Here is a 27,913-nt window from a genome sequence, read left to right on the forward strand (position 1 = left end):
AAATGGACGCAAAGCTAGCTTCTTCCTCCACTGGGGAGGGATGTCAAGTGAACCTCTCCCCACAAGATATAATTTGCACTTCTAAAAACAAGAATTATTTTGCGTTTTCTCAGTTATCTACAGGACAGAGCTGAAAAATAGCTTCCTTAGAGTCAGAATGAAGGGTGTACTCTAGACAGGATAATGCAGCGTCTCATCAAAACACAAAATTTCCCCCACCCCTGTCCTAGTAATAATTCATTGCAACATGTGAATTGTAAGTAAATATGTCTGGAATACCTGTTCCTGTACCTAGAAGTGGACTACTCTGACAGCTGGAGTGAGGTGACAGCTGGTTGTAGCTCCTACAAAGCTCCACACTGGGAGAGTCACAAGTCAAGCAAACCCAGCTTAAGAACCACATAGCAGTAGGGGGCAGCAAAGCTCCATCCCTAAAGACTGCAGACTTAAGAAAGAAAGTTGTAAAATAGGAGTGACCATGGACTTTTGAGTCCATAAATCTCTCAGAGATTGTATGCAAAAAGTTGTACTTTGTGCATTTTTCTGGTAGGAGAGTCTTTTTTTTTTTCCTACTTTGATGAAACTACAAAGCAATTTCCCCAAATATTGGAAATTCCATGTCCCGATTATTATAGTCACAACTTAGTTGCCAAATTAGCTTCATATTGGAAACACCTTAGGAGTTATTAGGTTGGCCCCTACAAACCTGCTGTTTTTGTAAGGTCACTAGAAGAGATGAATATTGGCAATTTGTCAAGGTTCAACTTTCATATAGGGATTCCTGGTCATCCTCACTGTGATACAGCCAATGGGTAGAACGTCTGAGATCGACTACCGTCTTCAGGTTGAAGTTTAGGAAAATGGACTGTTGGACTCCAGTCCATCCCAAGGCCTAGACGTTTAAGCCCAGCCTTTTCTGGCCACTCTGAACTGTGAAAACCAAGATGGCCTTAGGGCCATCACCCCCTACCCAGGTTACTGGGGGGCTTTCTCAAAGGGTCGGATCTCTGATCAAGGGCCTCAGAGTCTCCTGGGGTGCTTGTGAAAATGCATATCATTAGACCCCATGCCAAACCCTAGAATTAGAATGAGTAGTGGGCAAGGTAATCTGCATTCTAAATAGGCTCCCAGGTGACTCTTCAGCAAAACAAGAGAGTAAGTAATCACAGGAGGCCGGAGAGAGAATGAGCTGAGGTTGGTCAGCTATATCAAAGTATAATTGTTAAAATGGTAAAATCATGGCTCTCATTCAAATATAGGATGGACACGTGTCAAAGGTTTTGTTCAGTTCATAAATTTACAACAGAACCAATAGATGGCAAAGCTGATTCCAAGAGCATTTGAGGAAAAAGAGTTGATATAATCTCCCAGGGAAAGCATTTCAAAAGCAAAGAATGTGAGAATAAGATTGCTAGGTTAAAAAAAAAAAAAAACAAAAAACTAGTTAATATCCTGCAGGCTAATACAACCGTAACCTTTGGGGCTATCTTTCCTACCAGATAGAAAAATACAAATTAACCCATAACTTCGCAGTATCTGGCTATCACCAAACAATAAATACCAAAGTCAAACACAGACATATTGTGCTAGAAAATTAAATAATCCTGGGGTGACTTAGTTAAACAATTCCCCAGTAGGACTTTGAAAGGACTTGCGGCCCAACTTTTTGCCTTATTTCCAAGTTTTAAACACTTCTTTTTTACAGTGAACGAAGACAACACAATATGAAATGTGTGGACTCTGCTCCCAGAGGAGCAGAGAGAAAATTCAGGCTAGAGCAGATCTATTCAAACACAAGAAACGCTTGATTCAGAGGGAGGAGAAAACTGATATTCAGAATTCACGTACAGCCTTCTTGGATTTATTTCAGACACCAGCCACAATCACTTCCTCTTGTTTTGTAAATAAACTGTTTGGTCCTCTTTCTAGTTATCTGGCTTACGACTTCGTCATTCCCTAATAATTTCTTAGAAGTCTCTCTGAACAGCCTGCTAGGGTTTTCAGCTTTGTTCTTTTGTTTTTAATCTAAAAATTCAGGCACTTTATTTGCTTAAACATGAAAAATATCCTCTGATTTTTACAAAACAATTGTTCACCTCGGGTGAACAATTAAACTTTCAGCTTCAAGAAACATGAACCGGAATGCAAATACCGCGTGTCCCAACTCAACCTCCATATTTTTCCATAGCTTCTTTTGCCTTTAGAGGGCTAGTTTAGGAATGAATGTATCTCTGTTGTGAGTAAACCTCTGAGGTTCAGCAGTATTTCATTTCATTTCAGTTCCTTCTACTAATTTCAGGTAAAATTAAAATTTAGTAATTTTTGTAAAGTAACCTTCCAGCAGCTTTTCTCTACGTGAGATTACCGAGATTTTTTTCTTTGTACTTTTTCGTGTTTTTCCTTTTTGAAAAAACCAAGAGCGTATCTTTTTCATTATTTTCTTAAAACTTGCTTTATTGGTCAAATTTACCATTCCTTAAGTTATTGATAATAACAGCACCTACCATCTATTGGCTCTTTAAGTTTTGACAACAATAAATTCTTAAAATTTTTTTATAGTTTGTTGATCTTTGAGAGAGAGAGACAGAAAACAAAGTTTTATTTTAAAATAACTTTATTGAGATATGTGCTACGTATCATAAAGTCCACGCATGTCAAGATATTTATACACCAATGTTCCCAGCAGTATTATTCACACTAGTCAAAAGGTGGAAACACACAAGTGTTCATCACTGGATGACTGGATAAACGAGATGTGGTCTATACATACAGTGGAATAGTACTCAGCCTTAATAAGGAAGGATAATTTGACACGTGCGACAACATAGATGAACCCTGAAGACGTTATTCTAAGCAAAGGAAGGCAGTCACAAAGGACAAATACCGTGTGATTCCACTGACCTGAGGGGTCTAGACTAGTCAGATTCAAAGAGAGTAAGGGACCGTGGGGAGCTGAGAGGGGGGTTTCTGCTTGACTGGGACAGAGTTTCAGTTGGGGAGGATGAAAACGTTCCGAGGGTGGATGTCAGTGATGGCTGTACAACGATGCGCACGTACTTAATGCCAGCGAAGTGTACATCCCAAAGTTATCAGAGTGGCGAAGTTCAGGCTCTGTACATTTGCCACAATAAAAAAAAAAAAGAACCCCCCGCAACCTCAGAGGTACAGTTCAGGTCGCTTTTTGTAACTTTACCCAGTGATGCAGCAGCATCATCAATCAGTTTTAGGGAGTTTTCATCTCTGTGCAGGATCCCTCGTGCCCATTCCCACTCCACCCCCAGGGCAACCACCGATCTACCTTCTCTCTCTAAACATTTGCCTTTTCTGCACATTACGTATACATGGAGTCACACAAATGTGGCGCTCTGGGTCTGCCTTCTTTTACCCAGCGTCACATTTTTGAAGGCTGTCCGTGACGTAGCACGCATCCATAGTTTGTTCCTTTTTCAGTGCCAAATAGAACTTGAGTGTGTGGATACACCTCATTTATCTACCCGCTCATCAGTCGACAGATGTGTAGGTTGCTTCTAGTTTCTGGTTATTACACATGATGGCTGCCAAGAATAGTCATGGTTTCACCTAACCCAGAGACAGCCTAAACCTTTTCTATGCCCTATGCACACACATATGCATGTGTGTATATATACCCACATATGTGTGTATATATGGGTGTGTATGCATATGCATATGTCTAGATATCATTTTTCTCGAATCCTGCAAGACAGGCATAATTAGCTGCATTTCACAGAAGAGAAGAAAGGTTAAGTAACTTGTGAAGGGTCACCCAGCTCATTTTGCTGGGCATCGACAAAGGTCTGACTGACAGCAGTGACATGAGGGTGACAGAGGAGACAGAGGTCTGTCTGGATTGTCTGTGGACTCGGCCCCCTCCCATGTGCTCACTGGCTCTCAGGCGGCAGGTTTTGGAGGCCTAGCCTCAATGTGCCTCACACACACGGGTGGGGAGCCTCACAGAGGGAACTTCCCTCAAGTAGAACAACTTCCCTATGGGAAACCAGGAGTTCCAAGGGGCTGCCCGGCAAGCTCTTGCTTTTCTCAGTGACTGTAATTCTCCTTGGTAATTTAAACCTTTTTTTTTTTTTTTTTTTTTTTTTGAGAGATCCTGTAAGCAGAGGAGAGGAGGGGCAGGGGGAGAAGGAGGGACAGAGGGAGACAGACAGAATCTCAAGGAGGCTCCTCCCTGTCAGTGCAGAACCCAACACGGGGCTCCAACCCACCAACCATGGGATCATGACCTGAGCCGAAGTCGGACACTCTGAGCCTACTGAGCCACCCCGCTGCCCTCTGCTTGGTAATTTAGGTTACATTTTCCAAAGAGTAGAGGAAGAGCGTATCACGGTTACAAGCAAGGCCTCTGGAGCTGGACAACCTGAGTTCACATTCTGCTGTTGCCAGTTTCTAGCTCCCTGGCCTCGGGGGCAAGTTATTTACCTTCTCTGTGCTTCAGCTTCTTTATATGTAGAATGTGAATAATAATGGTGTCTACCCTTCTGGGTTGTTCTAAGGTTTAAATGAGATAATAGAGGGGCATCTGGGTGGCTCAGTCAGTTGAGCTTCCAACTTTGACTCAGGTCATGATCTCACAGTTCATGAGTTCAAGCCTTGCTTCAGGCTCTAAGCTGACAACTAGGAGCCTGGAGCCTGCTTCGGATTCTGTGTCTCCCTCTCTCTCTGCCCCTCCCCCCCACATGCTTTGTCTCTGTCTCAGAAATAAACATTAAAAAAAACATTTAAAAATAAATGAGATAATAGAGAGCAAAGACTACACTAGCACCTGGCCATAGCAGGTCCTGAATAAGTACTAAATGTTGTAATTACTTGCTACAGAATTATCCTTGGAGTCCCAGGAGCTTAGAAGACACTTGGGGCCCCTACGTCATCCTGACTATCCATCACCACAGCACATTATGCCCCAAACTTCAGCCTGTTTTCTCTGTAGGCTTTTCCAGATGCGCCTGCCCAGGTAGTAAGGGAAGTGGCAACTGGTGACAATACTCTCTGAGGGAAATACCCCTGGAGCTTGAGGGCAGAGAGGGCTGCAGCCCAGACTGCCCACCTCAGAGAATGCTTCATTTCATGGCTGCCTCCAGCTTCCCCTCCCACCCTAACGATGGGCCCATCTGTCCCCCACTCTCTCTTGGGGCTCCCCCAGCCTCTTCTGCCTGATCCTGCTATCTGGCCCCCCCCCCCCCCCCCCGCCAGGCATCTTTGTGTTTTAGGTGAAGACCAGAGCTAGCGGTGTCTTGGGAAGGATTCTCTGGGGGTTTTCGACTCTGATTCCCACCCACCCACAAACGCATGACTTCATCATGGAGTAGGTGAGTCTCTCCTCTTAAGAACTGCCGAACCCTCCCCTTCAACTCCAAAGGATTGAAAAGCTCGAAACCTAAAACCAGATAAGAAGGCGCTCCTGAGCAGCAGGCAGCTGATCAAATCGGGAGTGGATACATGATTCTTAAACTACACAAGGTTCTCGAGATTTTGGACTGAGAAATTCAAAGAATCAGGCTGCAGTAGCCCATGAATTGGAAAGTCTCTGTACCGCTTGGAGACCATGTGTATAGAAGAGCAGTGCATTCGTGAAGTGTGAGAGTGTGTGACAGAAAATCTAAGGGTCTTAGTTCTTGAAGGCTTTCCAGTCCAGCGTCCCAGCAGTACCCACAGTCCGCTTGTGTTGAAATGGTCTCCTGCGCCCTCAGGGGCCCTCTCCAACTGGTTCGAGAAAGCACACCACAGGCAGCAGAGCTGTGACTCAAGCCCATTGGCAAGAGGTCAGACAGAACTAGGTTTGAATCTTCGCTACCATTTTCTAGCTGTGTGACCTTAGGAAAATGGTTGTCTCTCTGAGCTTCAATTTCCTGGTCTAATGGGGATGATAAAATTTACTTCATAAAATCATTCAGATGATTACACACAACAATGAATGAAATACTTGTGGTACTTGGCATATAGTTGATAACCAATAAACGATAATGTATTATCATTTATTGAATCATCCTTTTATGAAATATGCATGACTCTAGAGGCGCATGAGTGGCTCAGTCAATTCAGTGTCTGACTCTTGGTTTCAGCGCAGGTCAATTTCATGGGATCGAGCCCGGAGTCAGGCTTGCACTGGCAGCAGTGAGGAGTCTGGGATTCTCTCTCTCCCTCTTGTTCTCTACCTCCCCCCCACTCACATGAACATGCACTCTTTCTCTCTCAAAATAAATAAACTTAAAAAAAAAAAGAAATATACATGACTCTAAATTAACAACACCAAATTTCTTTAGTTAGTGTTTACATGGTATATGTTTTTCCATCTTTTAAATTTTCAATATTTCTGTGTCTCAATATTTGAAGTTATGTCTCTTATAAGCAGCCTATTGTTATTTTTTAATCTGATGTGACCATCTTCATCTTTTCATTGGAGTCTTTAGCCCATTTACATTTAATGTAATTACTGCTGTACTTGTGTTTACGTCTACCATTTGCTACCGTGTTTCCTTCCTGGGTTCTCAACCAAAAGTCCAGGAGGTTTGCCAAAGCTCCTCCCCCTCAGTGGGACTCAGGCCTCTGGCTCCTCGGCATTATGCAGCAGGTGAAATCCGTTCAGCTCTTTAGTTCCCAGCTTCTGTTCTCAGCTGGTTCCCTGGAATTCTCCCTGCATGCTCAGCTTAGGAGTCAGACAATAACTTGAGGGAAACACGTTTGCAGATTTTTCATTTGCTCCTCTCCATCTTTCTCCCTTCGAGTTCCAGCTCCTCTGGCAGCCTTCACCTCTGATCTCAGCCCAGTAAGACTGCAGTTCTCGGCTATCACCCACTCCTCCCCTCCCCACCCCGCCCGTGATCTGGGAAAATGCCTTTGGGAAAAACCAGGATGACTGTGCATTTTGCTTCTCTCAGGGATCATAGCCACGTGGACTTGCACCCAGTGCTCTCCAGTTCCTTCAAACGGTTATCCTACATATTGTGTCCAGCTTTTATAATTGTTTTGACAGAAAGATTAATCTGATACAAGCCATTGCCCTCTGGCCAGAAGCAGAAGTGTTACCGTACTTTCATCTATTAAGCCCTTCTCACCACTGCCTTAGAGTGGACACCAGAAGTTTCCGTTGGCAGACAACTGACTTGATCCTAGTTCAGTCAACGGGGAGGGAGATGGCCTCGTAAGTTGGCTCCCAGACAAAGCTATCTGAGATGTTTCATTCATCTCAGACTGAAGGTTAGGCATCTGTTAAGTTATGCGGCCCTGAGAACATGCAAGAATTCAGGAGCGTATTTATATTGTTTAGGATTCTTCTCAGAGGACCAGACCTAGGCCAAAAGATCATGGAAAATGAGAACGAATTTAATGAGTGGCTGGGTGAGAGGGTCATATTTCCGAAGGGAGACCAAAGAACGAGGCAACTGGGTAAGGCAATTGCCTACTAGATCACTTCTCTTAGGGTTATGAAGTCACTGAGTAAGCCACCAGAAATAGCATCCAGTATCTCTTGGGGATTCTGACAAGAGTCAAATATGCTTCACCAGTAAACTCAAGGATGCAGAGGAACAGTCACCAAAGTTACCTGAAAAGATGTCGTGGTGTCCTTAGGTCAGGGCGACCAAGAATCGCTGTGTGTGTCTGTGGCTTGGATCGCATACCCAAAGGAAATTTCCGGTCATGAGTAACCTGGGTTAACTGAGAGGATCAGTGTCTTCTTTAGTGAGTGGTTTATCAGTCAGGGTCTATCATGGGGCAAAAGCCACGCCAACATCCAAACGGAGAATTTAACACACAAAAAATTGTTCATCGGGTATTGGACAAGTCAGATGGCAAAGAGGAGACACGGGGGAATCGCAGATGTGGTGAGTACAGGGAGCAGCAACCACCCTTAGGAGCCGGGACACAAAAGGCGGAGGTGGGGATGGTCGACGTTGAAAGGGCTAGAGGAGGGGCCCAGGCCGGCTGGCGCTGCTGCCTCTGAAGGGACACGTCTGAGGCTGCTTCTGAGAGCGAGGAAAACTTGAGGCTGATCCTAGCCACTGCCATTGGACCAGCCATGTTGACAAAGGCAGGAGACTGGGGTAAGTCTGTGTCTTCTCTTTCCCTGGCTGCCCAGACGCCCTCCAGCGCCCCCTGCAGGCAGAGCCTAACAGGAACCCAGCCGACAAAGCAGAAATGTGGTTTTAGATTTCCAGCCCCAGCATCCCAAAATACAGAAAAGAATGGAAGCTGAGAGACGACAGCTTAACAACCAACATACCAAGAAGATTTAGACTCAAGTGTAGGAAGATTTAAAAGAAAACAAGCTAGAGCACTAACACTTTTGTGTTAGGAAGGAATCTGTGCATATTTGGTATTTTAGACACATGATATTTAAGAGAATAAGGCCCTGTTCAGGGACAGTTTTATAATTCCACTTTAAAATGTATAATTGAGTAATTAATTAAGACTTGTGTGTTTTTTTTTTTTTAATGATGTCTTCTAAGCGTAAATAGAGTATAAAAACATTTAAAGTTTCCCTTAGTCATAAGTTTAACTTTTGAGTTTCTATAAGAATTTAGGATTGGGGAAGATTTTGTATGCCGTCAGAAAAAGTGAAGTACTTAAAAAAGAAATATTAAATTTATAAATGTATTTAGAAGTGTTTGAAGCGCTGAGCTAGGCTTGTAAATGGGAGCAAAGCATTATTCAAAGGCTCCTCCAAAATTAATGCTAAAATCTGCTAGACTTATAAACAGAATAATAAAATTTGTGAGTTAAACTTAAAAGCCTAAGACTTTTAAATTTGTATCTTAAGTTGAATATGGACTCTGAAGACATTATTACCTGAATTATTTATTAAATGAATACTAATTATTAAACTTATTACAATATTACTTTTAAATCCAAATTTAAACTTCCTAATTTTTAAACAAAAACAACCCACTGCCATCTTTCCTGCACAGGAAATCAGCTGTTCAGGACGGCAGAATCCCCCTCCCCCCCCCCTCCCCTCCCCCACAAGGTTTTCTAGAAGTGGCTGGAGAAAAGCAAGAGAGGCAGCTTTGTTTCTCGGCTCTCTGGAAACGCTGAAACCATCCCACTGTGTAGCGGGCTGAGGGAATGTGCCCCTGGCTTAGCTGTTCTGCCTCTTCATCCTCTACCAAGCCAGGACACCTCATGGAACACAGGAAGGATGGCCACTGGACGTGGGGCAGGAGAACCCAAGCCTCGGTTTTCCCATCTGCAAAATGGGGGAGATACCTGCCGCGCACAGTTGCTGTGGGGATCAGCATAGTGCTTGGCACACCGGGGCAGAGTCTGAAGCTCCCTCGTGTTGGGCCTTTCTTGGGTTAGGGCCGGGAGGTCCTTGCCTGAGCACACGGGCCAGGAATACTCCCGCTCACTTCTTGGCAGGAGAACTTCAAAGAGATGGCCTCCCGCCAACAATAAGCACACGTTTCAGGCCCTGAAGGAATCTCTCAGCACAGACAGAAAGGGGACAGGCGAGGAAGGAAGCAGCTGGCTCGGGAGCAAAGCAGCAGCCTGATGGACAGGGTCCGAGAGCTCCACAGGGACCGGCAGCCAATGGCTGGAGCAGGAAGGGGAGGGGCCGCAGGGAAGGGCCTGGTCCTGGCCCCCAGCGGCGTCCACGGGTCACCGGGCCACGTAGCCTCAGCTGGAACATGGTTCTAGAGAGCGGCATGGGGAACGTCTCTGCCTACAGAGAAAGGAAAGGGGATGAAGGGCTTCTGTACGAATACGTGGGAGGGAAGGAGTGGCGGTCAGAATTACCACCACCTCACTGTCCAGTGCACCTGACTTAGAACTCTCTCTGTATTGCTAAGCCCTAGGCATGCAAACACAAGTCCCGCGTATCCTTGCCTTCCTGGGGAGGCACCTGCACATGTAGAGGCAGAAGTGTCTACCCAGAGAAGCAGTGGGCAGGGCGCCCGGGGTGTGGGGGCAGCAGGAACAAGGTGGGGTGCGTGCACGTGGAGGACGCCTTCCAAGACAACGAACCATCCAGTGAGACTGACGCCTCACAGGGAGGGAGTCAGGGGGCAGCAAAGGAGGCCGGGAAGGCAGAGGAGGGCCAGCTTGGGAAGGACTTTAAAGTCACGTTCCAGTGTGTGGATTTTATTGGAAGCCAGGGAGAAGTTTTAACTACGTTTTAGAAAAATCTGCTGGGGACGTGCATGGGGAGAGATGGAATCTGGAGACAGATACAGGGAGTACCCAGTTGGAGGAGTCCAACGGGGGAGGATGAAGGCTTGACAAGCAAATGAGATTAGAAATCAGAGAAAGGTTGGAGCAAGAGACTCCAGAATCATGGTTGGCGTGGGAGTCTGGGCCAAGGCACCTGCCCGCCCACTACAGTCTCATCTTTGTAGGGTCCCCAGCACACTCTGTGGTGGCCCTTCTCCTGCTGGGACAGGCAGGCAGGCAGTGGAAACAGTGCCCATGACATCTCGAGATGGAGGTTATGCTGTGTCATCTCGGGGAGGGTGGGCAATGGAATCCCAGGGCCACCGTCGATGGCCTGGAAACCTCAGGAGGTGGCCCATGAGCCCAGGCATGCAGGCGGCTTCCAGAAGCTGGCAAAGGCGAGGGGACGGATTCTCCCCCAGAGCCTCCAGCCAGGGCCGCAGCCCTACCGACACGTGGATCTTAGCCCAGTGAGACCCATGTCAGACTTCCAGTCCCGTGAGGCGATAACTGTGTGTTGTTTTCAGCCACTCAACGCCATTGCCATTGGCGGCCATTTGTGATGGCAGTGACAGGAAACACAAGCAGATCATAACGCTGGGCGTTTTAGAGAGAACTTCTCTAGCCACCTCACCCAGGATTGCCCTCTCATCGCACCCCCCAGCCACTGAGGTTTGCATTTGATTTCTTCCGGTGTCTTTTGTTATTTGAAACGCCTGTGTTGAACCGATTGCCCACCTTCCCCCATTAGACTGTCTCCAGGAGGGCGGGCACCTTGCCTGGCTGTCCATCACCGCACCCCCAGCTCCAAAGCAAGTGCCTATGACACAGTGGCTGCTCCACAAACTCCTGGTGGATAGATGAGAGAGTGTGACGGTGCACCAGTGACATGACCAGAGATCTGCCAAGGCACAACATACAGCAGCTCTTTCCCACCACATAGCCTCTGAAGGCTCAACACAAATGTACATGCACTCCCCCCCACCCCCAACCCCCCACCCTCCCCCGGGATGCTCAGCTCAGGTCCCACCTCTTTGAATGCTCTTACTAATCAGCCTTCAATCTCAGTCCAGCTCTGCTCCAGCCCTCCTAGGAAAACATACGCAGAGAGTAAAATATTATGGATTCCCTCTGCCAAACAGATCGGAGGGGAGCATATGACGAGAGAGTCCGTGAACAGACACGGTTAAGTGTCCCCCTCTAGGTTAAAGGCTCGGGAAGAGCCCAAACTGGTTTCAGAAGAGGCCTTGCCTTCCCAGACTTTGTTCAGAGTTTTCCAAGCTCCGCAGACAGGCCGCCCCTCCAGGAAATGACTTGCCGATCCAGCTGAGGAGGGCAAACAAAACCCAGGGGACACTGGCTGAGGTCAGGCTGCTGCCTAATCCTGGAGTGGAAGCCGGCACAGAGAGGGTGAGGACAGGATGCATGAAGAGCTGGGGGCGGTGGCGCTTGCAGATTCAGTCCGGCCACACAGCATGGGGACAGGGAGGACGTGTACAAAATGACGTTTATTGAATCTATTTTGGAAACAGGCAACATGAAAGGTTTTTGGTTTGTGAGCTCACTCAGAGCTCCGAGTTGTGTTAGCTTCCTGTCATTAGAACTCAGCCACTGGAAGATTCTAGCTTCATCTTCTAAAGGGGCAAAAAAGTGGTTGCAAACACTGCAGCCATCACTCTTGCCGTAGCTCAGATGGCTAAAATGCCCATAAGCATCAACAAAATGGTGTGTGTAGTCTGAAATATTTACAGTACGAGATCAGGCAGGTACATCGAAGGTGAAGTTGTAAACTGGCTAACAGTCATCAGCAAGCAAGTACAGTGGGTCTGGACTGACACTCCCATTCTCATCCTAAGAGCTGACATGTTTAACCGATGACTGCTGTCCTCATCAGGGGCATTTAGTATACGGACAAGGCATTTAAAAGCATATAGATCTTGAACGTTGTAAACTAAAAAGCAAACCCAAGCCTGATTAATTACCTTGCCTGGATCAATAAATACTAGTCCCAAGTGCCAAGTGTACCAGTAAGGACACACACCATCAGTTAAATAAATCATCATGTTGTTACTTACTGACGTTCTATTTGCTAACGCACGTTAGTCAATTTGTGGACTTTATCCAACACATACACAGAGACAATTTTTTGTTTGAAATTCTCAGAAGACCTCCTTTGGACACTTCTCTTCCACCCTCTCTTAGAAGGATAAAAATGAGACAACTTCTTAAAGTTTCCAAATCAGAAGCCATCAAAAAAGCAGGACTCTGGTCACGTTCCAGGTCTTCACCCAGAAGGGATGTGCCATCGAGGCTTCGACGTGCTTAGGCCTCTTCCCCTGCTGGCAGCTTACACTGTCCTTGTCCTCTCCCAGCCTCCTCCTGCTGTATTGGAGGCCAAGCTGGCTCCTGTCTCTGAGATTTCATAAACAGTTTCCAAAGACCAACAGCACACCTAAAAGGTGCCAGAAGGGTCCAGAGGATCCTCCTCGCTTTTCTGGATGTGTTATCAGTGAGGCCAACAGGCAGATACAAAGAGAAGAACAGGGGTTCTAGGTGGATCAAAAGCCCAGACCTGGGGGAGCAGTGTTAAGGATTCAGCACAGTACCAAAGCCTGCTGCCCCAAAGAGCATTTTGAGAGCTCAGATGTTAGAAATTCCAGGCACTTCTGGCATTTCTTTAATCACAGGGAATGAACATCTCTCCAAAAGGTCCTGCCCACATTTCCCCCATCTCCCTCTATGGTGAAGCATTGAGACATTCCATTTGCTGCCACCCTCTGCTCACGGGGCAAAGTGAGGCTCCCAGCCTCAGTGCTGTCAACCGTGAAACTCACAAACACAGGCCGTTCTGGATTCAAGTCCAGTGGCTTCCGGCACTCAGCAGCTGATGAGCCCTGCCCACCACGGATCCCCTGCGCCCTGAACAACTTCCAGGCTCCTTTCCTAGGGGGGGCTATTTTCTAGTTTGAGGACACACCCCACTGGAAATGAGCAGTGCAAGATCCTACGTGCAAATATTTGCAAACACTTCCTTTTGAAACGATGCATATTTACAAAATTCAAGTCAAATCCAGGAACAGACTAATTGGTTGGTTATCAGCTGGCCCCTCACCCACAACAGGAAAATGGTCAGTGTCTGAAATGAAAGAGGAATGAAGGCACCAGCTACTCCACCCAGGAGGTTAGTTCCTTGAGCTTGGTGGGGAGGCCTGAGAGGGAAATGCTGAGGCTTTGTCAAAGAGGGGACTTCCCCAGCCCCGTAGCCCTCCTGGGCCAAAAGGCAAAGGTGGCAGGTAGGATCTGGATCCGGGTGAGAATGGCCCTCACCCGCGTGAGGGGGGCAACTCTTTCCAGTAATTGTGAAACTAAAATAAGGAAGGTACACTCCCAGAGTCGTGCTTGGTCGGGCTGCTGCCTCCTTCCACTCCCCACAGAATAGGCGGGAAGGACACCCCTCCACTACCTGTTCTCACCTGTGAGCCCCGCATCACAAGAACCTAACGGGGAACTCCAGAGGCCGACGCATCCTTGCTGGCTTTGTGTGTGGCTCAGCCGACCTCCTGCTATCATAACGCCAGAGGGGCCCTGGGCCACATCATTGGGAGCGTCGGACAGTCCACTATCTGGGGGAAAAGCCCAGAGAGGGGGGGTCTGGAGTCAGGCAAGCAGAAAGGGAACATTAGGCAGTTGGGTCTGTGTGGCTGCAAAGAGATGGTCACAGTCACAAAAACAGAGAGGTTCACACCCGGGATTTCCACTAGGGCACTTGGGCTAGGCCTGACACGGGCAGTGTCACCCGCAGGAAGAGCCCCTTGGTGAGCCCCTGGGGATGGGGCGGTCCTCGTGTTGGTGACCAGGCCGGAGCTGGGAAGTCCCAGAGGCGGGCATTCAGCCGAGGGAAGCACAGTTCAGCTCAGAGTCCCCCTGGCTGCCCCCTGTCACCTCCTCCAGCTCATCAGGGCTGTCGGTGATGTTGGGCTCACTGGAGCACTGTCGGTGGGGTGGGGAGAAGCTGGGCGGCAGGAGCAGGCACTTGTCCTCACCGCCAGGCTCCTCGCCTAAGCCTGAGTGCATCATGGTGGTCATGGCCAGCAGCTGGATGTCTGAGTGGGCGTTGGCCACCGTGTGCCTTCGGACGCTGCCACACTTCTCCAGGTAGGCCTCCCCCTCTTGCTCCGTCAGAGGGGTCAGAGCCGTCTCATTCGGCGGCCGGCTGACGGTGGTCGTTGGGGAGGCGTAGTTCAGGACAGCCACCTTAGGCCGGACCCTGGAGTGGCGTCTCGCTGCAAGACAAAAACCAGCAAAGGCGGTAACTGCCAGGGACACAGGGCCAACCGCGCCTACTCATCAATTTGGGGGAAGAGGGAGGTGGTGGCTCCACCTTCAGGAACAGTTCAGGCACAGTTCGGCTGGATGCAAGGGAGGAACCGGAAAGGTCTGCCTGCTTCCCTCGCAGCCTTACCTGCGTGCGCCCGACACTGCCCCGCTGACATTCCCACCGTAGTAGGGGTCGCCAAAGGGCTTTCCGGGATAGACTAGCTTCAAGGGGATCTCCCCTCCTTCTCAGCTGCTGCCTGAACTTCACTGCATTTGCCCTAAATCTCCTTTCAACCGGTCTCCTCCAAAGGCCTGGGCACAGGCTGGACCAGCTTCTACAAGAAAACGCCCAGCTCTGTGGAGCAGGAAGTGGCCTCCCCAGTGTCAACAGATGAAGTGGAAAAGGCCCCAGGAGCTTAAGGTCCAGCTTACCCAAGGGGGCCTTGGCTATTAAAGCTAGGGAATAGGACGTCCTCCAAATCATCTTGACCAGGGCTACAGCACTCCCCTCCCACCAGGCCACTGGCCCGAGACCTATGTGCTGTTCACGTCCTACTCGCTTCCAACAGCCTCTGGCACCATCAAAGAACGGGCTGGGCTCCACGGATGGCCCCGTGGAGCCAGACACACAGAGGAGGGCTGGACATGAATCATCACCAAACCACTGCTGCTTGAGCTCTCCCCACATTCTAGAAACTACGCTAGGCCTTGACATGCACTCATCTTTTGACTCCTAAAAACTGAGCTTAAGTCATGATAGGTTTATTGGCTCCCACTTTACAGATGAGAAAACGGGAGTATCAGAGAGGTGATGACTTACCGACGTGCGCATCGCTAGAACGCAGTACAGCGGGGAGTTAAGGGTGGCCTCCCTGCAGACCCTGCTCTTCCCGGACACCCACACGACATGCACGTAACTACAATAGGCTGAGTACCACCAGGGAAGGAAGGACAAGCCAAGTGCATGGGCTTCAGAGGCAGGGACAAGTGTATCCATGTGTCAGGGCGGATGTAGCCCAGAGCCGGTCTTCAGAGTAGCAGAGCTCCCAGAAGGGAGGAGTGACAGCATCCTGAGCAGTGGGAACAGCCGGAGCAAGGTGCCGAGACAGGTGCGCCACCGGACCCCAGCCTGGCCGAACACTGTATGCATGAAACAGTGGGGACGTGCACAAGCAGGCGGATGGCCCTTGGTCCTGCAGGAGGGCCCCTGAAAGCCAGATGGAACCATCGGTGATCAGACAAGCCCGGGGATATGGCGCAGGATGGGGGATGTGCTCCAGGAAGATGCACCCCGCAGGAATTATGCAGGGCTGGAGCCCGAGGGCCCAGAAGTGAGGAAAGCCAGGATCACGACAAACCTACATCCCTCCGTGTCAGGGAGGTCTCCTCCCCACGCTCCTGGAGAGGCAGCCCATCTCTTCTCTCACGTGGGCCCTTCATCTGTATGACGAGTGGGATGAAGGACCCCAGCGAGAGACAGGACTGAGAATGGAGGGCTGAGGACCAAGTGGGTTCTGTTCAGCCTCTCTCTTTCTACCGGGGCATACTTCTCCCGTCTTTCCAGCCACTCACCCCATTTTCCCATCACGACTTTCCACAGCTCCCATGTCCTTGAGACCCCGAAGGCCCCCCCAAAAGCACCCTCTCTCAGCAGGGGGATGCAGCAGGCCGCAATGGAGAAGTGTGACAGGGCTGCTATTCCTGAACACTGGCAGGATCAGAGGGGAAGACTTAGTCCCTAAAGAGAAAGCAAACAGTGCTGCTCAGAGACTGTCCTTGGGGACACACGGCCCACTCTGCTTTAGTTTACTCTTGGCTCTTCCTGTGGGTCTGAAGGGCCCAGACGCACACTGTCGTCACTTCCGGAGCTCATGCTCCTAGACGGGCATCACAGTGAGATGGGCCATGTCCCCTGCAAAGCTCTCCGCGACCCCTGTCACTGGACGGTTCTGCATGTCCTTATATACACATATATGCACAAGCAGCGACAAGAGAATGAAATCTTAAGCCCTAGGTTGGAGTCACCAAGTCTGCTGGCTCTGAGCCCAACAGGAAATCTTTGGCAGGTAACTAATTGTTTCTCAAGACCCAAGTAATATGTAGAATTTTACTGTGTTCCCATCCACTTTCTCACTGCTGAGTCCCAATCTCCCTTTGAAACACCAAGGCTACTCTCATTATTCCCATTGTTCAGATGAGGAAGACTGAGGCTCAGCCCAACTCTCACAGGCTCTCAACAGCCATGCCCAGACTTCCCCCACTGCGTGCTATTGTGTCTCAGGGTTCCACTGCTGCCTGACCCCCCCACACCCCCACCCTCTGATGCCAGGTAATAGCAAACACTGTCCCCTGAGGTGCCAAATAAGAGGCTGCTACTGGCTGGGAGAGGCTAGTTCAGCGGCCTTTCTCTTTGGGGAAGAATGAAAAGGAGAGATGAGGTGGCAAAGAGCGACCAAGAAGCAAGGATCCCATTAAAGAACCATCCTTAAAAAAATGCCCTCGAAAACCATCCATTCGTCCCCTGCTATTAGAAACAAGCACCTACGACCGGCAGTTGCAAAGATCTGTGTTGTAGCCCAAACCTTCAACCATCTGGGCAGGAGACCGGGCTAGACTGTTCGGTGAGCATTTACTACACGCAGATCCAGGAAGGGGAAAGAGCTAGAGCAAAGGCTGGGCTGGGCCCAGGACACAGGGTAAGTTGAGGGCATGGGGGATAGATGGGGGACACACACAGCATCTCTGGAGGAAATGAGGATTGTTTGATCGTTTCCAGGGGCCCTACTCCAGTAGAATGAGCCAGGAAGGGTGTTTCAGATGGGTGCCTGGATGTTCTCTGTCTCTCTCCCACATTGTTAGCCAAGAAGCCCAAAGTCCTGGGGGCGGGGGGGGGGGGGGCGGTTAACAGGCAGAAGAGACAAGAGAGGCCACTTTAGCTGCTGCTGCAAGCTGGAGCCACAGTGAGGGTGGCCAACATGGAGGAGGGGGTCTCCATGACATCTGCCCTCTCCTGCCCCAAACGCTCTGAACTGCAACATGCAAAACGCTGTGGTCGCTGCTGGGAGGGAGAAATGTGAATCTGACATGGGGCCCGCCTCAGGGGCCCAAGCCCAGTGCACGTGTGTGTGTGTGTGTGTGTGTGTGTGTGCACATGTGCATGTATGTGGTGGGGGGTTGGGTCAATGAGCATCTAGTACGTGCCGCATACTGTATCAAAAAAGGAGGTGCCTCACCGGCATGGTCATCTTCTGACCATTTTGTAGAAAAGGAACCTGAAGTGAAGATGTGAAATAACTTTCCAGCCAGTCAGCGGTGTAATCCGGATTCAAGCCCAGGCCTCAAGGCAGAGCTCCTGCATGCCCACTGGGAAGCCTACACACAAGTACCTGTTAAAACCAGATCAACAAGTGGGGGCACCTAGGTGGCTCAGTCGGTTAAACGTCCGAGTTCAGCTCAGGTCATGATCTCACGGTCCGTGAGTTCGAGCCCCGTGTCGGGCTCTGTGCTGTCAGTCCAGAGCCTGGAGCCTGCTTCGGATTCTGTGTCTCCCTCTCTCTCTGCCCCTCCCCCACTCACACTCTGTCTCTATCAAAAAATGAATAAACGTTAAAAAAAAAATAAAACAAACAAACAAAAAAACCCAGGTCAACAAGTATGGAATTGTTGAATCACTGTATCGTACACTTAAAACTAATATAACACTGCATGCTAACTCTACTGGAATAAAAAAAAAACGAACAAGGTCAACGAATGACAGGGCAGAGGTACAGGCAGGAGCTCTCAGAGGAGTCAGAGGAGGAGAAGTCTTGAAGAGGAGTCATTTCGGACGGGCCTGCTCCAGAGTGACTGACGGATGGAACCCAGACATTCACTCACACACTCACTCAGAGCAGACACCTACGCCAGGGCCTGGGGTACAAGAGGAACCACACGTTCCCTGCCCTCGACAAACTAACAGTCTAAGGGGGAGACTGACAAATCATCAGGCATGACTATGCAGCATGGCAAGGGTCGGGATGCGGTCCGGGGAGAGGCACATACAATTTCTCATCTGGAGGCATTCCAAGGGGGCCAGGCTGCCTCTAGCTGGGGACCATATCCTAGCAGGTAGCAGCTCTGCCTGGGCCCTGACCTGAGACAGGCTGGCATCTTCCTTCTCTGTGTTCGGCTCTCTGCAGCTCAGAGACATCAAGTAACTGACTCTAGGCCACACAGCCAAAGCGCAGCCCTTGTGGTTTCTGAGGCCCCGCTCCTTCTGGCCTTGCCTCTCTCCTTATGGCTGTTCCCTGCTGATGACTCACGGGAGAGGCCTAGGACTCTTCCTTCTGCCTGCTGGGTGGAGTGCTTTGGTTCCCAAGACTGGGTGTGGGCAGAGTGGAGACCACAGGGGCCGCTGGGCTGTGCCGAGTCCCCCGGGGCAGACAGCGTTTCCTCGATAAGCTCCCACCAGACTCCAGAGTCAACCTCAGACCAGCACGTCAGCTGCGGCCCCAGTGGGGTCAGACCACAGGCCAGGCTGGAGCTGAGACAGCTACCCACACTGCTGTTGCCTATCATCTTCCCGGCCTTCTCATTTGTACCAGGGAAAGTCAGGCCCTGGCACTCAGAGAAGAAAATCTCCCTTTAAGAGGCTGATTAAGCTGTGGTCACCCCTCGGGGGCTGAAATGGGTCCTTCCCTTGCAACGGTACCCTTTGAGCTGGGAGAGGAGCCGTGTCCTGCCACCTGGGCAGGCACCCACCTCCAGACCTCCTCCTCCTCCTCCTCCTCCTCCTCCTCCTCCTCCTCCTCCTCCTCCTGCCTTTCACACGGGGTGGGGCAAGGGGAGCCTTTCTGCCTTCATCACTCCCCAGGCGCCCCACTGAGCTCTGGCATTCATCCCCCTACACCGGAGCCAGCAATGGCAGTTCCTTTCAAACCCCAGAGAAGCAAAGCCTGGATGAGGCGGTCCTCGGGCCCTTTGTGGGGGACTCCGTTCCCAGGCCTTTGATCTCCCAGGCTCGAAGGAGTGGCCGCCATAATGCGGGTATTGTGCCCTCTGCACGCCAAGCCCATTGTGGACGTCCCTCTCCAGGCCCAGGCACCTGAAAGCCCATGAATGCCTACTTGTCACGAGGAGAAGTTACAGGGTCTTGAGGAAAAGGGCCCTCCCCTGGAGACACAATGGAGGAAGATCTGTGGGAGGCCAGGGCTTTTGTGTGAGAAAAACACAGCACTGCTGAGGGTTCTGAGTGTTTGCTGGGGGTCCCGGGAGGCAGCCAGGGCAGCAGCTTGGAGACTTCGGGAACTAGAAAGGTAGGACAAAACAGTTTTGTTTTTGTTTTTGTTTAAAGATTTTACTCCTCACCTCCACCTCCCCACAGCTCTGGAAAAGGGACTGCTTTGGAGGAGAGCCACATTGCGCACACAGTTGCTCCCACGAGCCTCAGAGTCCTCTCCCTCTCTCTGCCAAGCCTCGTATATCAGGGGGTGAGGCTCGCTCCTCACACCCATCGGCCTGGCTGACAGGAAGAGAGCTTTCCCCAGAATCCCCGCGGGATCAAACGTGCCTGGACAGGCGCGTGCAATGAGGGGCGCCCCCTGGAGAAACCGCTTCTCTGTCTCTGGTCATCTACTCCACGCAGCCCTGGGGAGGTCTCTTCCGGAGTCTGAGACTGAGACAACCACAGCACTCCCCCACCCCTCAGCAGGCTGTGCAAAGAGGACAAGTGCCTGGTCAGCACCTGAAACATGACAGGCATTTTGATAAGTGGTGGCTTTTGAGATGAGCGCTCCAGCTGCCCTCGACCGCTCCTCACCCCTGGATGCCCCCCCTCCCCTTCCCCTTCCCCGCCCCACCTTTGCTCCCCTCACCACCACCCCCGCCCCCGCCCCAGCGGACCACGGCAAAGCCCTCCTGTGCCTTCACACTTCAGTTGGTGGTCTGCACGCTCCTCTCCTTCAGGCAGGATAAACGTCATGGTCTCCATGTTTTACTGAGGGGAAGACTGAGGCACAGAGAATCCTCACTTTATCTGGCAAAGGGTTGTCCTCAACAGGGAAGAGATCCATTGTAGCCATGTCAACTTTTTAGTATCCAGAGGTTCGGGGTGAAATGTCTGGCCCCGGAGCCCCGAGGAGCTAAGGAATGAGGGGGAAGGATCACCTCCTCAGCTGTCCCTCAGTAAAATCACAATGACCTTCTAGAAACTGACGGGGGCGGGGGGAGGCTGGAGCATGTAGGATAACTGGTAAAGTGCAAACAACCTGGGGCTTTCAAATCCCAGCTCCAACAGCCAAGTGACCTGAACCCTCAGCTGTAAAATGGGAACAATGGTGCCCACTCTGCGGTATGGCCTCCAGCCCACCCAGCATAATGCCCAGGATGTAGTCTGTGGCCTGTGCCTTCCCTGGCCACCAGCCACTTTGCAACTCTGACGGTATCTTGGTCTTTCAAATGCTCCAGCCCCTCCCCCCGCCCCCGCCCCGTTCACCGCTCTCCCTACCCCAAAGGCCTCCCAAAGATCTTTCCCTCTCCCTGGGATAGCTCAGCAAACAGCGAAGGGAGACTACCTCAAATCCATCCTACAGGACTCAGCACAGGTATCACTTCCTTTGGGGAGCCTCCCCTGGTTCCCCCAGTCCAGGTGAAGTGCCCCTGCCCTGGGCCCTGTGGCCGATGTACTTCCCCCATTCAGAGAACTTGTTCATTCATGAGTCATGTTGTACTGTCTGAGACCTCCTCACTGGACCGTGTGCCCCACAGGGCAGAGATGGGTCGGTTTTACTCATGGCTATACCTGCAGCACCTCCTAAGGTACCAGGGGTAAGGTTTCAGTATACATTTGCTAAAATAATCATAATCAAACAATCCATAAGAGTCATTTTCTTCCCCTTCTGTCCCTCCTGAGACAATGCCCCACACAAGGATTGTCCTTGGTATAAAAAAAACAAAAAAACAAACAAACAAAAAAACCTCAGACCTTGGCTTTATACTTTGACAAAAGAATGTATTGTCCTAACTGGGAAGCCAAAGGTGTCCCCTCTTGGAGTAAGTACTCCCAGAGCAAACTTCCAAATCTGTCCCTGTTCCTGGCTCTAGGCCCAGCCAATGGCAAAGTCCCCGACGTGGCCCAGCTCACCTGATGGTGTCCTGACATCTACCCGGATCCTCCCGTCCCAAAGTGGGTGAGCCGGCAAGCCAGTGGGCTGAGCTGAAGTAAGAAGGTGGGCTCCAGGGAGGGCGTAGCAACGTGGCGCCCCGCTCACGGCCAGAGAGGCAGGGGACGGTTTGCTCTCAGCCGCCATTGCTACTCTGGCTCCTGCCAGCCCCTGGGCGGAATGAGTGAGTGAGCAAGGGTGGAAGAGAGGGCGGGGGAAGGACTGGGCAGGCGGGCTGGGCCAGCACCCCAGATGTGCGGTGGCTGTGGCTAGGCTGGTGTCTCCAGAGAAAACACACGAAGGGGCCAGGAAGACTGGCAGCCAGCCCTGCTTTGCTTGCAGTAGTGAGGCCCAGGAAGGGGTAGGAGCCAGGCTGGAGGCTGTTCCTCTGCCCTTTCCTTTGACGCTCGGCTGCAATTCCATTAAAGCAAGGAGAGGAGGCAAAAGATTCCCAGTTCGGGGAATCGCTTTTCACCTCTGCAGCTCTGTATGGGCGCCAGTCAGCCCCGCCTTGGGGTGCAACTGCCTGTCGTCCATCCACTAAGTAGTTTTTGAGTGCCTACTATCGCCAACCACCATTAAAGTCACTGGGGATAGAAAAATTCCTGCCTTTGGGGGACTTTCATTTCGAAGAGTGACAGGAATGTGTCTTATGATAAGCCTGTTATACGGCTATTTCCCCATCTGGACCGTGGTTTCACAGAGAGAAGGAACAGATCCCCTTCACCTCGAGATTCTCCAGGGTGCCAAATGCAGAGCCTGATGCTAATGCTAGCCTTACAGCCACCAACAGGATTTGTCCCCCAGTCCAGGAGCCCCTTTCCTTGGCATGTGGGCCCTGGCAGTACCTACAGACAAGGAGGGGGTGACAGCAGCTCAATTTCATCTGTCCCTGGCCGCACATAAAATGAGTTGGCTTCACATTTCAAGCTGCTTTCAAGGGAAAATCCATCACGGGTGGTTTCTGCACTCGAGTGTGTGGGGCGTGTAATAAGGCATAGTTTCTGGTGATCAGATACAGGAAAAGTATTGCAGGCCCACAGAGAAGATCAAAGCCACTGATCAAAGATGCGGATCAGACAAGCAACACCACAGAGGCACAGTCCCTGGGGAGGCATCGTCAGGCGGGGAGGTTTACGGCCACACAGGCCAGCAGGACACACGAGTGATTACCAGGCACAGATCTGCACAGACCCACATCAGAAGCCAAGGGCTTGGACATAATCCAGGCTCAGGAAAACAGAGCTGGCAGCATTATCACCAAAGCACCCGGCAGCCCGAGAGCCTTGCCCCTTACCCAACATAAACGCGGGACCCGAGACACCGCGGTCCTCACTGATGCCGAGGAATGGAGACACCACTTGCTTCACCAGTTCCTCCAGCTGCAAATAACCCTCACTTGGGCCTGTGGGCTCGTGAACACTCTGGAAATAAACATCCAAGAGAGACAAGGGTCAGTCAAAAGTTGCCAGGGCCGGCTGGCACTCAGCCACCAAGTCCTGATTGCCTTCCTACTACATTCAAAGTGGTGACACCAGCAGGCGGCATCGCTGTGGCTGGAATGAAGGAAACTGAGGCTTAAAGCCCGAGTCACTTGCCATGGGTCACAGGGATCAGAACTGTCCAGGGCAGGTGGGACTGCCCACTTTGGTCCCAACCATGTAATCCCACCCCACTGCCACAACGCAGGCACTTTACACGGACCAAAGCAGAGGCCTCTCAACAGCGCAAGGAGCCAGGGACCCTCCCTCATCGTCCACCTTCTACAGATGAGGAAGTAGCACCCAGAGAGCTCAAGTAACTTTCCCAGGAACACTCAGCTGGTGAGTGGCAAAAACCTGGGACTGGAATGCCGGCTGTCTGGCTCTGAACCCATCTTACTGCCACTTGTTAAGGAGGTTAGAAAAGAAAGGGGGACAGAATATGGAAAAATCCAGAACAGTAGAAGAAAGGGAGACTCACTGTGGAGCCAGACAGATGTTAGGCACCAAGATGAAGAAGAGTTAGTTCAAAAGCCCAAAAGGACAGGAGTCCTCAGGGCTAAGCCTGAACAAACACCAACTAAAACACATAACAACGGTCAAAACCAAAAAGGAGACAAAACATGACGAAGGTTCTCTAGAAGACCAGTAGACTCCTAGGGAATCCAATATCTTGCTGGAAAGGGCTCGAAGCCTTGCTCTGTGTTGAGGGACTGTGGAAAGGCAGAGAGAAAAGCCTCCGTGGGGGCTCCCCTCAGCCCAAGAGGACGTCCCAACAAATTCTCAAATTGGAATTGATGTTACAATCACCTTTACCTAAAAAGTAAAACTCCTCACTGTGCTGGAGTTTTCAGGGATTAGAGGAAAAGATGGCGGAGGGGTGAAGCGGGAAGGGCCCATCCCACAGATGGGGGAGGCCTGGGTGGGGTGGAGGCTCCCCTGCACACAGGCTGACTTGGCCCCTTGTCAGCTCCCCCCACCACGGAGACAGAGATGGCTGGGGGCAGTGACAGGGAAGGAATGGCTTAAGGAAACACAAAGGAGGTTGCGGAAGTGGGCTGTGGGGACAGAAGACATGGAGGCTGGGGCTGGGAAGGGGTGGGAAGGGAGGAGATGCAGAATAAACACGAGTGGGCCTCAGACTCCCTAGCACTGGCAGGGGACAGGGGACAGGGGACGGTGGGAAGAAGGCAGGATGTTTCTCATGCCCCGCGGGCTCTAATAGCCCTCAGCGTGGGCCGAAGCCATGGAAGCAAAGGGGGAAAGCACAGGGCCTGCTTCACTGGGGAAGGAAATCCTCAAGGCCACAGAGGGGAGAGCGGAGCCTTGTTAATGCTCCCCGGGAACCACCCAGGCCTCAAGCGTGCAGCAGTTTCAGCCCCAAAACCACCTCGACTGGTGTTCAGAGCTGAGGAGACTTTTTTCTTTGTCATTTTTTTCCTCCTTGTTATTTCTCAGGGATATTTCTCTGAGATATTTCTCTGTTATTTCTCTGCCTTCTCCTCCCCCGCCCCCCACCCAAGTGTTTCCCCCACTACGATTAATAAACGCTAAACAGAGAGGGGCAACAGAGAAAGGAGAGGAGGCAAGAGGTGGGAAGAAAATGGGTTAACAAGTGCATGGTTTGGAGCTGGATGGTTTTCTCCCAGGGTAGCTGCTGGACAGCCTGGCTTGCACACAGCCCTCAGCCTGGCCGCCGGACTGCTATGTATTTGCAAGGCCCAGTGCAAAATGAAAATGTGGGAGTCCGTTACTGAAAAATTATTAAGAATTTCAAGATGGCAGTGGGAGACAATTAAACCAAGCACAGGGCCCTGCTTGGCATGGGACCCCGGGTGACTGCACGGGTACCCCTCAGAAGGCACTGTTCTAGGATGATCTCAGAACCTGTCTGTACCTGCCAGGAGGAACCAGATCTCTCTAGTGGTCAAGACCGCTGGTTCAGCCTCTCCCTGGGGTAGCTTGGGAGCATACAGCCCATAGCAGGGAAGTCGGAGCCCCTTGCGTATTTTGGGGAGGGAGAGGTTTGTTCAGTGACATTTTGGAAGAGCACTGGAAAAGGGAGAGAAGGCCTGAGAAATGACTCTTTTCTCTGTACGAGTCAGGCAAGGAAAAGCCAGCCCCAGATTTCATGGCACTGGGGAAAGTGGGGGTCTGGGGAGAGAAGGGAGCAATTCTAACTACTGGGACCCAAATTTCCTGTAGTTGGAATGATCCCAGGGCACGGCAACCTGCAAGGTGCATTCAGACCCAGCAGCTGCCATCCTGCTATTCAAGATGACAGACCTGGACTGGCCAAAGATCCCGATTCGTCACTGTCACATTCCCAGCCCTGGGCTTTATAGCTCCCAGGGTGAGGAAGAACGTGGGCCAGAACTAGTCCCACGAGACCCTTGGGGGAAATAACGCCAAATGCCCAGCATTAAAGCGGACCATCTTAGAAGCTTATGTAGCATCTCCCAGGACCCTGGGGGGACTGCTGGAGGGCAGGCAGTTGTAGCTGGGCATGGCTCGGTGGGCAGGTAGCAAGAGGTGAGGACTGGATGACAGATCCAGATCTTACAGATTAGGACGAGACCTTAAGCTGGTTGGCCAACTCTGAATCTCCACCTCATCTGTGAAAACAGGAAAACAGGGATTGTTTCCTTGCCCAACTTCCCAGACCTCTGTCACGACCATGGAGTTTCTCCGACTGTACTTCTGTCCGCCAAGAGACGAATCCCAACTACGTGATGGTCACTGTCAGGGGATTTGAGGCCAGAGACCTGGGGTCAGTCCTACTCAGGCTCTTTCTGGCTGTGCCATCACTTGCGGAATGGGTGTTTTGTTCACCCTTCCCCGGGCCTGCTATGTGCTGAAGGAACAAGAGGGAGGAGCAAACATACAGACCTGCCTTGGCCTGAAGGGGACCGTGGACGCTGGAAGACTCTGCTGTGTAGGGAGACACAAAGGGGGTGCCAGTGTGGCCACAGTTTCCAGGTGAGGCTGGGGAGGTGGGAGGACCGGAGGCCAGGGTACAGACTGGGCTGCTCTCCTAAGATCCCACCGGGAACCCCGCAGACAGCGGTGTGGACTGGGGGCCAGGATGGATGAAGGAAGCATCTCCCAGGCAAGCAGGCTAACCCCTACGGGGCTTCGGGGGGATGATGGCGGCTTTCTCATGTGATTCTTGGGTTGTCCAATGTGGGAACGTGGTGGGCGTTTCTCATTAGTACAGAGACAGTCCTTTTTGGTCTGCTGTCAGCAGGTGGGGACCCCCACCCCAGTTCTCCCTCCAAAAGAACAAACAGCAACAACAACAAAGGAACACCTGTCATCCCTAAAATATTATAAATGGAAATAAGAGGGGGAAAGCCCAACTCCTCTTTCCCAATTGTCCTATCCGAACCCTAAAGGGCTCATTTTCTAGACTTCTTCCGTGGGATGCAAGCTCTGCTTTATGCATCCCAGACATGAGCCCACACACACACTTTCTGACCTCCACGCCTTCTCCTTCCCTGCCATAAACATGCCTGAGCTGGCTTTCCAGACATTTAAGCACCCCCTCGTCCTATTAGGCAACTCTTGCTCCTCTGACTTCAGGAAAGGGGGAGAATGCCCAGAAGGATGGCCTAGCTTAGACAGCCAGAAGGCAACAGCAGCTGGGGGACGGGGAGACCAGGGCCCCAAGCCTGCTGTTCTACCCCTGCCAAGAGGGCAGCGGGGTCACCACCAGCCTGACCAACGATGGAACCGGCTGCCCTGGGGAATGGCTCAGACCTGATGCTGTGGCAGCTGAACTTGTTACAGAGGTGGAGGCATAGTTGCCATCTTCTGGGGCTGTCCCTGGGCTGCAGCTCTGTTTCTTGGGAATTATGCACCCCTGTCCATCGGATCGGGCTCCCTGACGCCATGTTTATGGTACTCGACCCAAGGTCATGGCTGACTGGCAAAGGGGAGTCGTGTAGCCAGAGCTAGACAAATCCAATTCTTTCCCCTGAGTGTACATATCTCTGAATCTTACTACCTCTTGCTGAGGGAGCTTGGACAAACACACACTTCCCGGGTTTCCATTTCTTCATCTGTAAAATGGGAATAACAACACTGTCCGCCTCATAAGGTGGTCGTTTGGATTATCTGATTCAGAAATCAGCCAGTAGCATTAGCTCATCTTCCCACTGTTGATTCAGAACTGGGATTAAGAGACAACCATCTGGGTCAGCTCTTGGTGGAAACACGGGAGTTGTGTGTGGGATGCCACGTTTGGTCAGGTGCAAACCAAAGTACTGAATACAATTCTGCAGAAGGAGGGAGAAAGGGAGAGACACCAAGTCCACGAGGCACCGGGCAGGGCCAGGAGAGGTAGCAGCAGAGAGAAACAAGGCAAGACTGGTAAGTGGTGAAAGGCTGGCAGCTTTGGGGCCTGATGTGGTCTCACTTCTGGCTGTAGTCTCTTAGGGTGCCCACCTGTCCGGGAACCCTCTAGGGAGTTCCTGGTCTGGCTTCAGCTAGGCTACAGCACGCTCTTGTGGTCGCGTGTGACTTATGGATCACTGACACGCAGGAGAAGGGGGAGGGTGCTTCCTGAATGACAAGACCTGCTTCTCTGGCCCCCACTAGGATCCCAGCAGGGAGCATGGTGCCAGGGGCCTCACAGGCGCTCAGTGGAGGTACAACAAGGGAACAAATGCGCTAAGGCACAGGAACCGCTACACTGAAGAATACGAGCTAAGCTAAGACGTTCAAGTCGTTTGGTCCCTCCGCCGTCCCACAGGGTCTCTTCCTCCCTTGGCCAGGTGGCCACATCTCCACCGGGGC

General features: G+C 51.2%; 1 protein-coding gene across 7 annotated transcripts in view; it reads right to left on the reverse strand.

Annotated features, from left to right (window-relative positions):
• Positions 1-11,668: 11,668 nt before the first annotated feature.
• The window catches only part of PRR5L (proline rich 5 like), a 74,761-nt gene continuing 58,516 nt past the window's right edge, over positions 11,669-27,913 (reverse strand). For all 7 annotated transcript variants that reach the window (XM_086677670.1, XM_086677664.1, XM_086677667.1 and 4 more), the window contains 2 exons: positions 22,933-23,059; positions 11,669-14,462 (listed from right to left, as the gene is read on the reverse strand). In XM_086677670.1, the coding sequence (XP_086533796.1) occupies positions 14,068-14,462; positions 22,933-23,059 (522 nt within the window). In that variant the 3' untranslated portion in view covers positions 11,669-14,067. The remainder of the gene's footprint in view (positions 14,463-22,932; positions 23,060-27,913) is intronic.

This window comes from Puma concolor, chromosome D1, assembly GCF_028749965.1.
Source record: "Puma concolor isolate L17-30 chromosome D1, mPumCon1.1.hap2, whole genome shotgun sequence".
Lineage (NCBI taxonomy): Eukaryota > Metazoa > Chordata > Mammalia > Carnivora > Felidae > Puma > Puma concolor.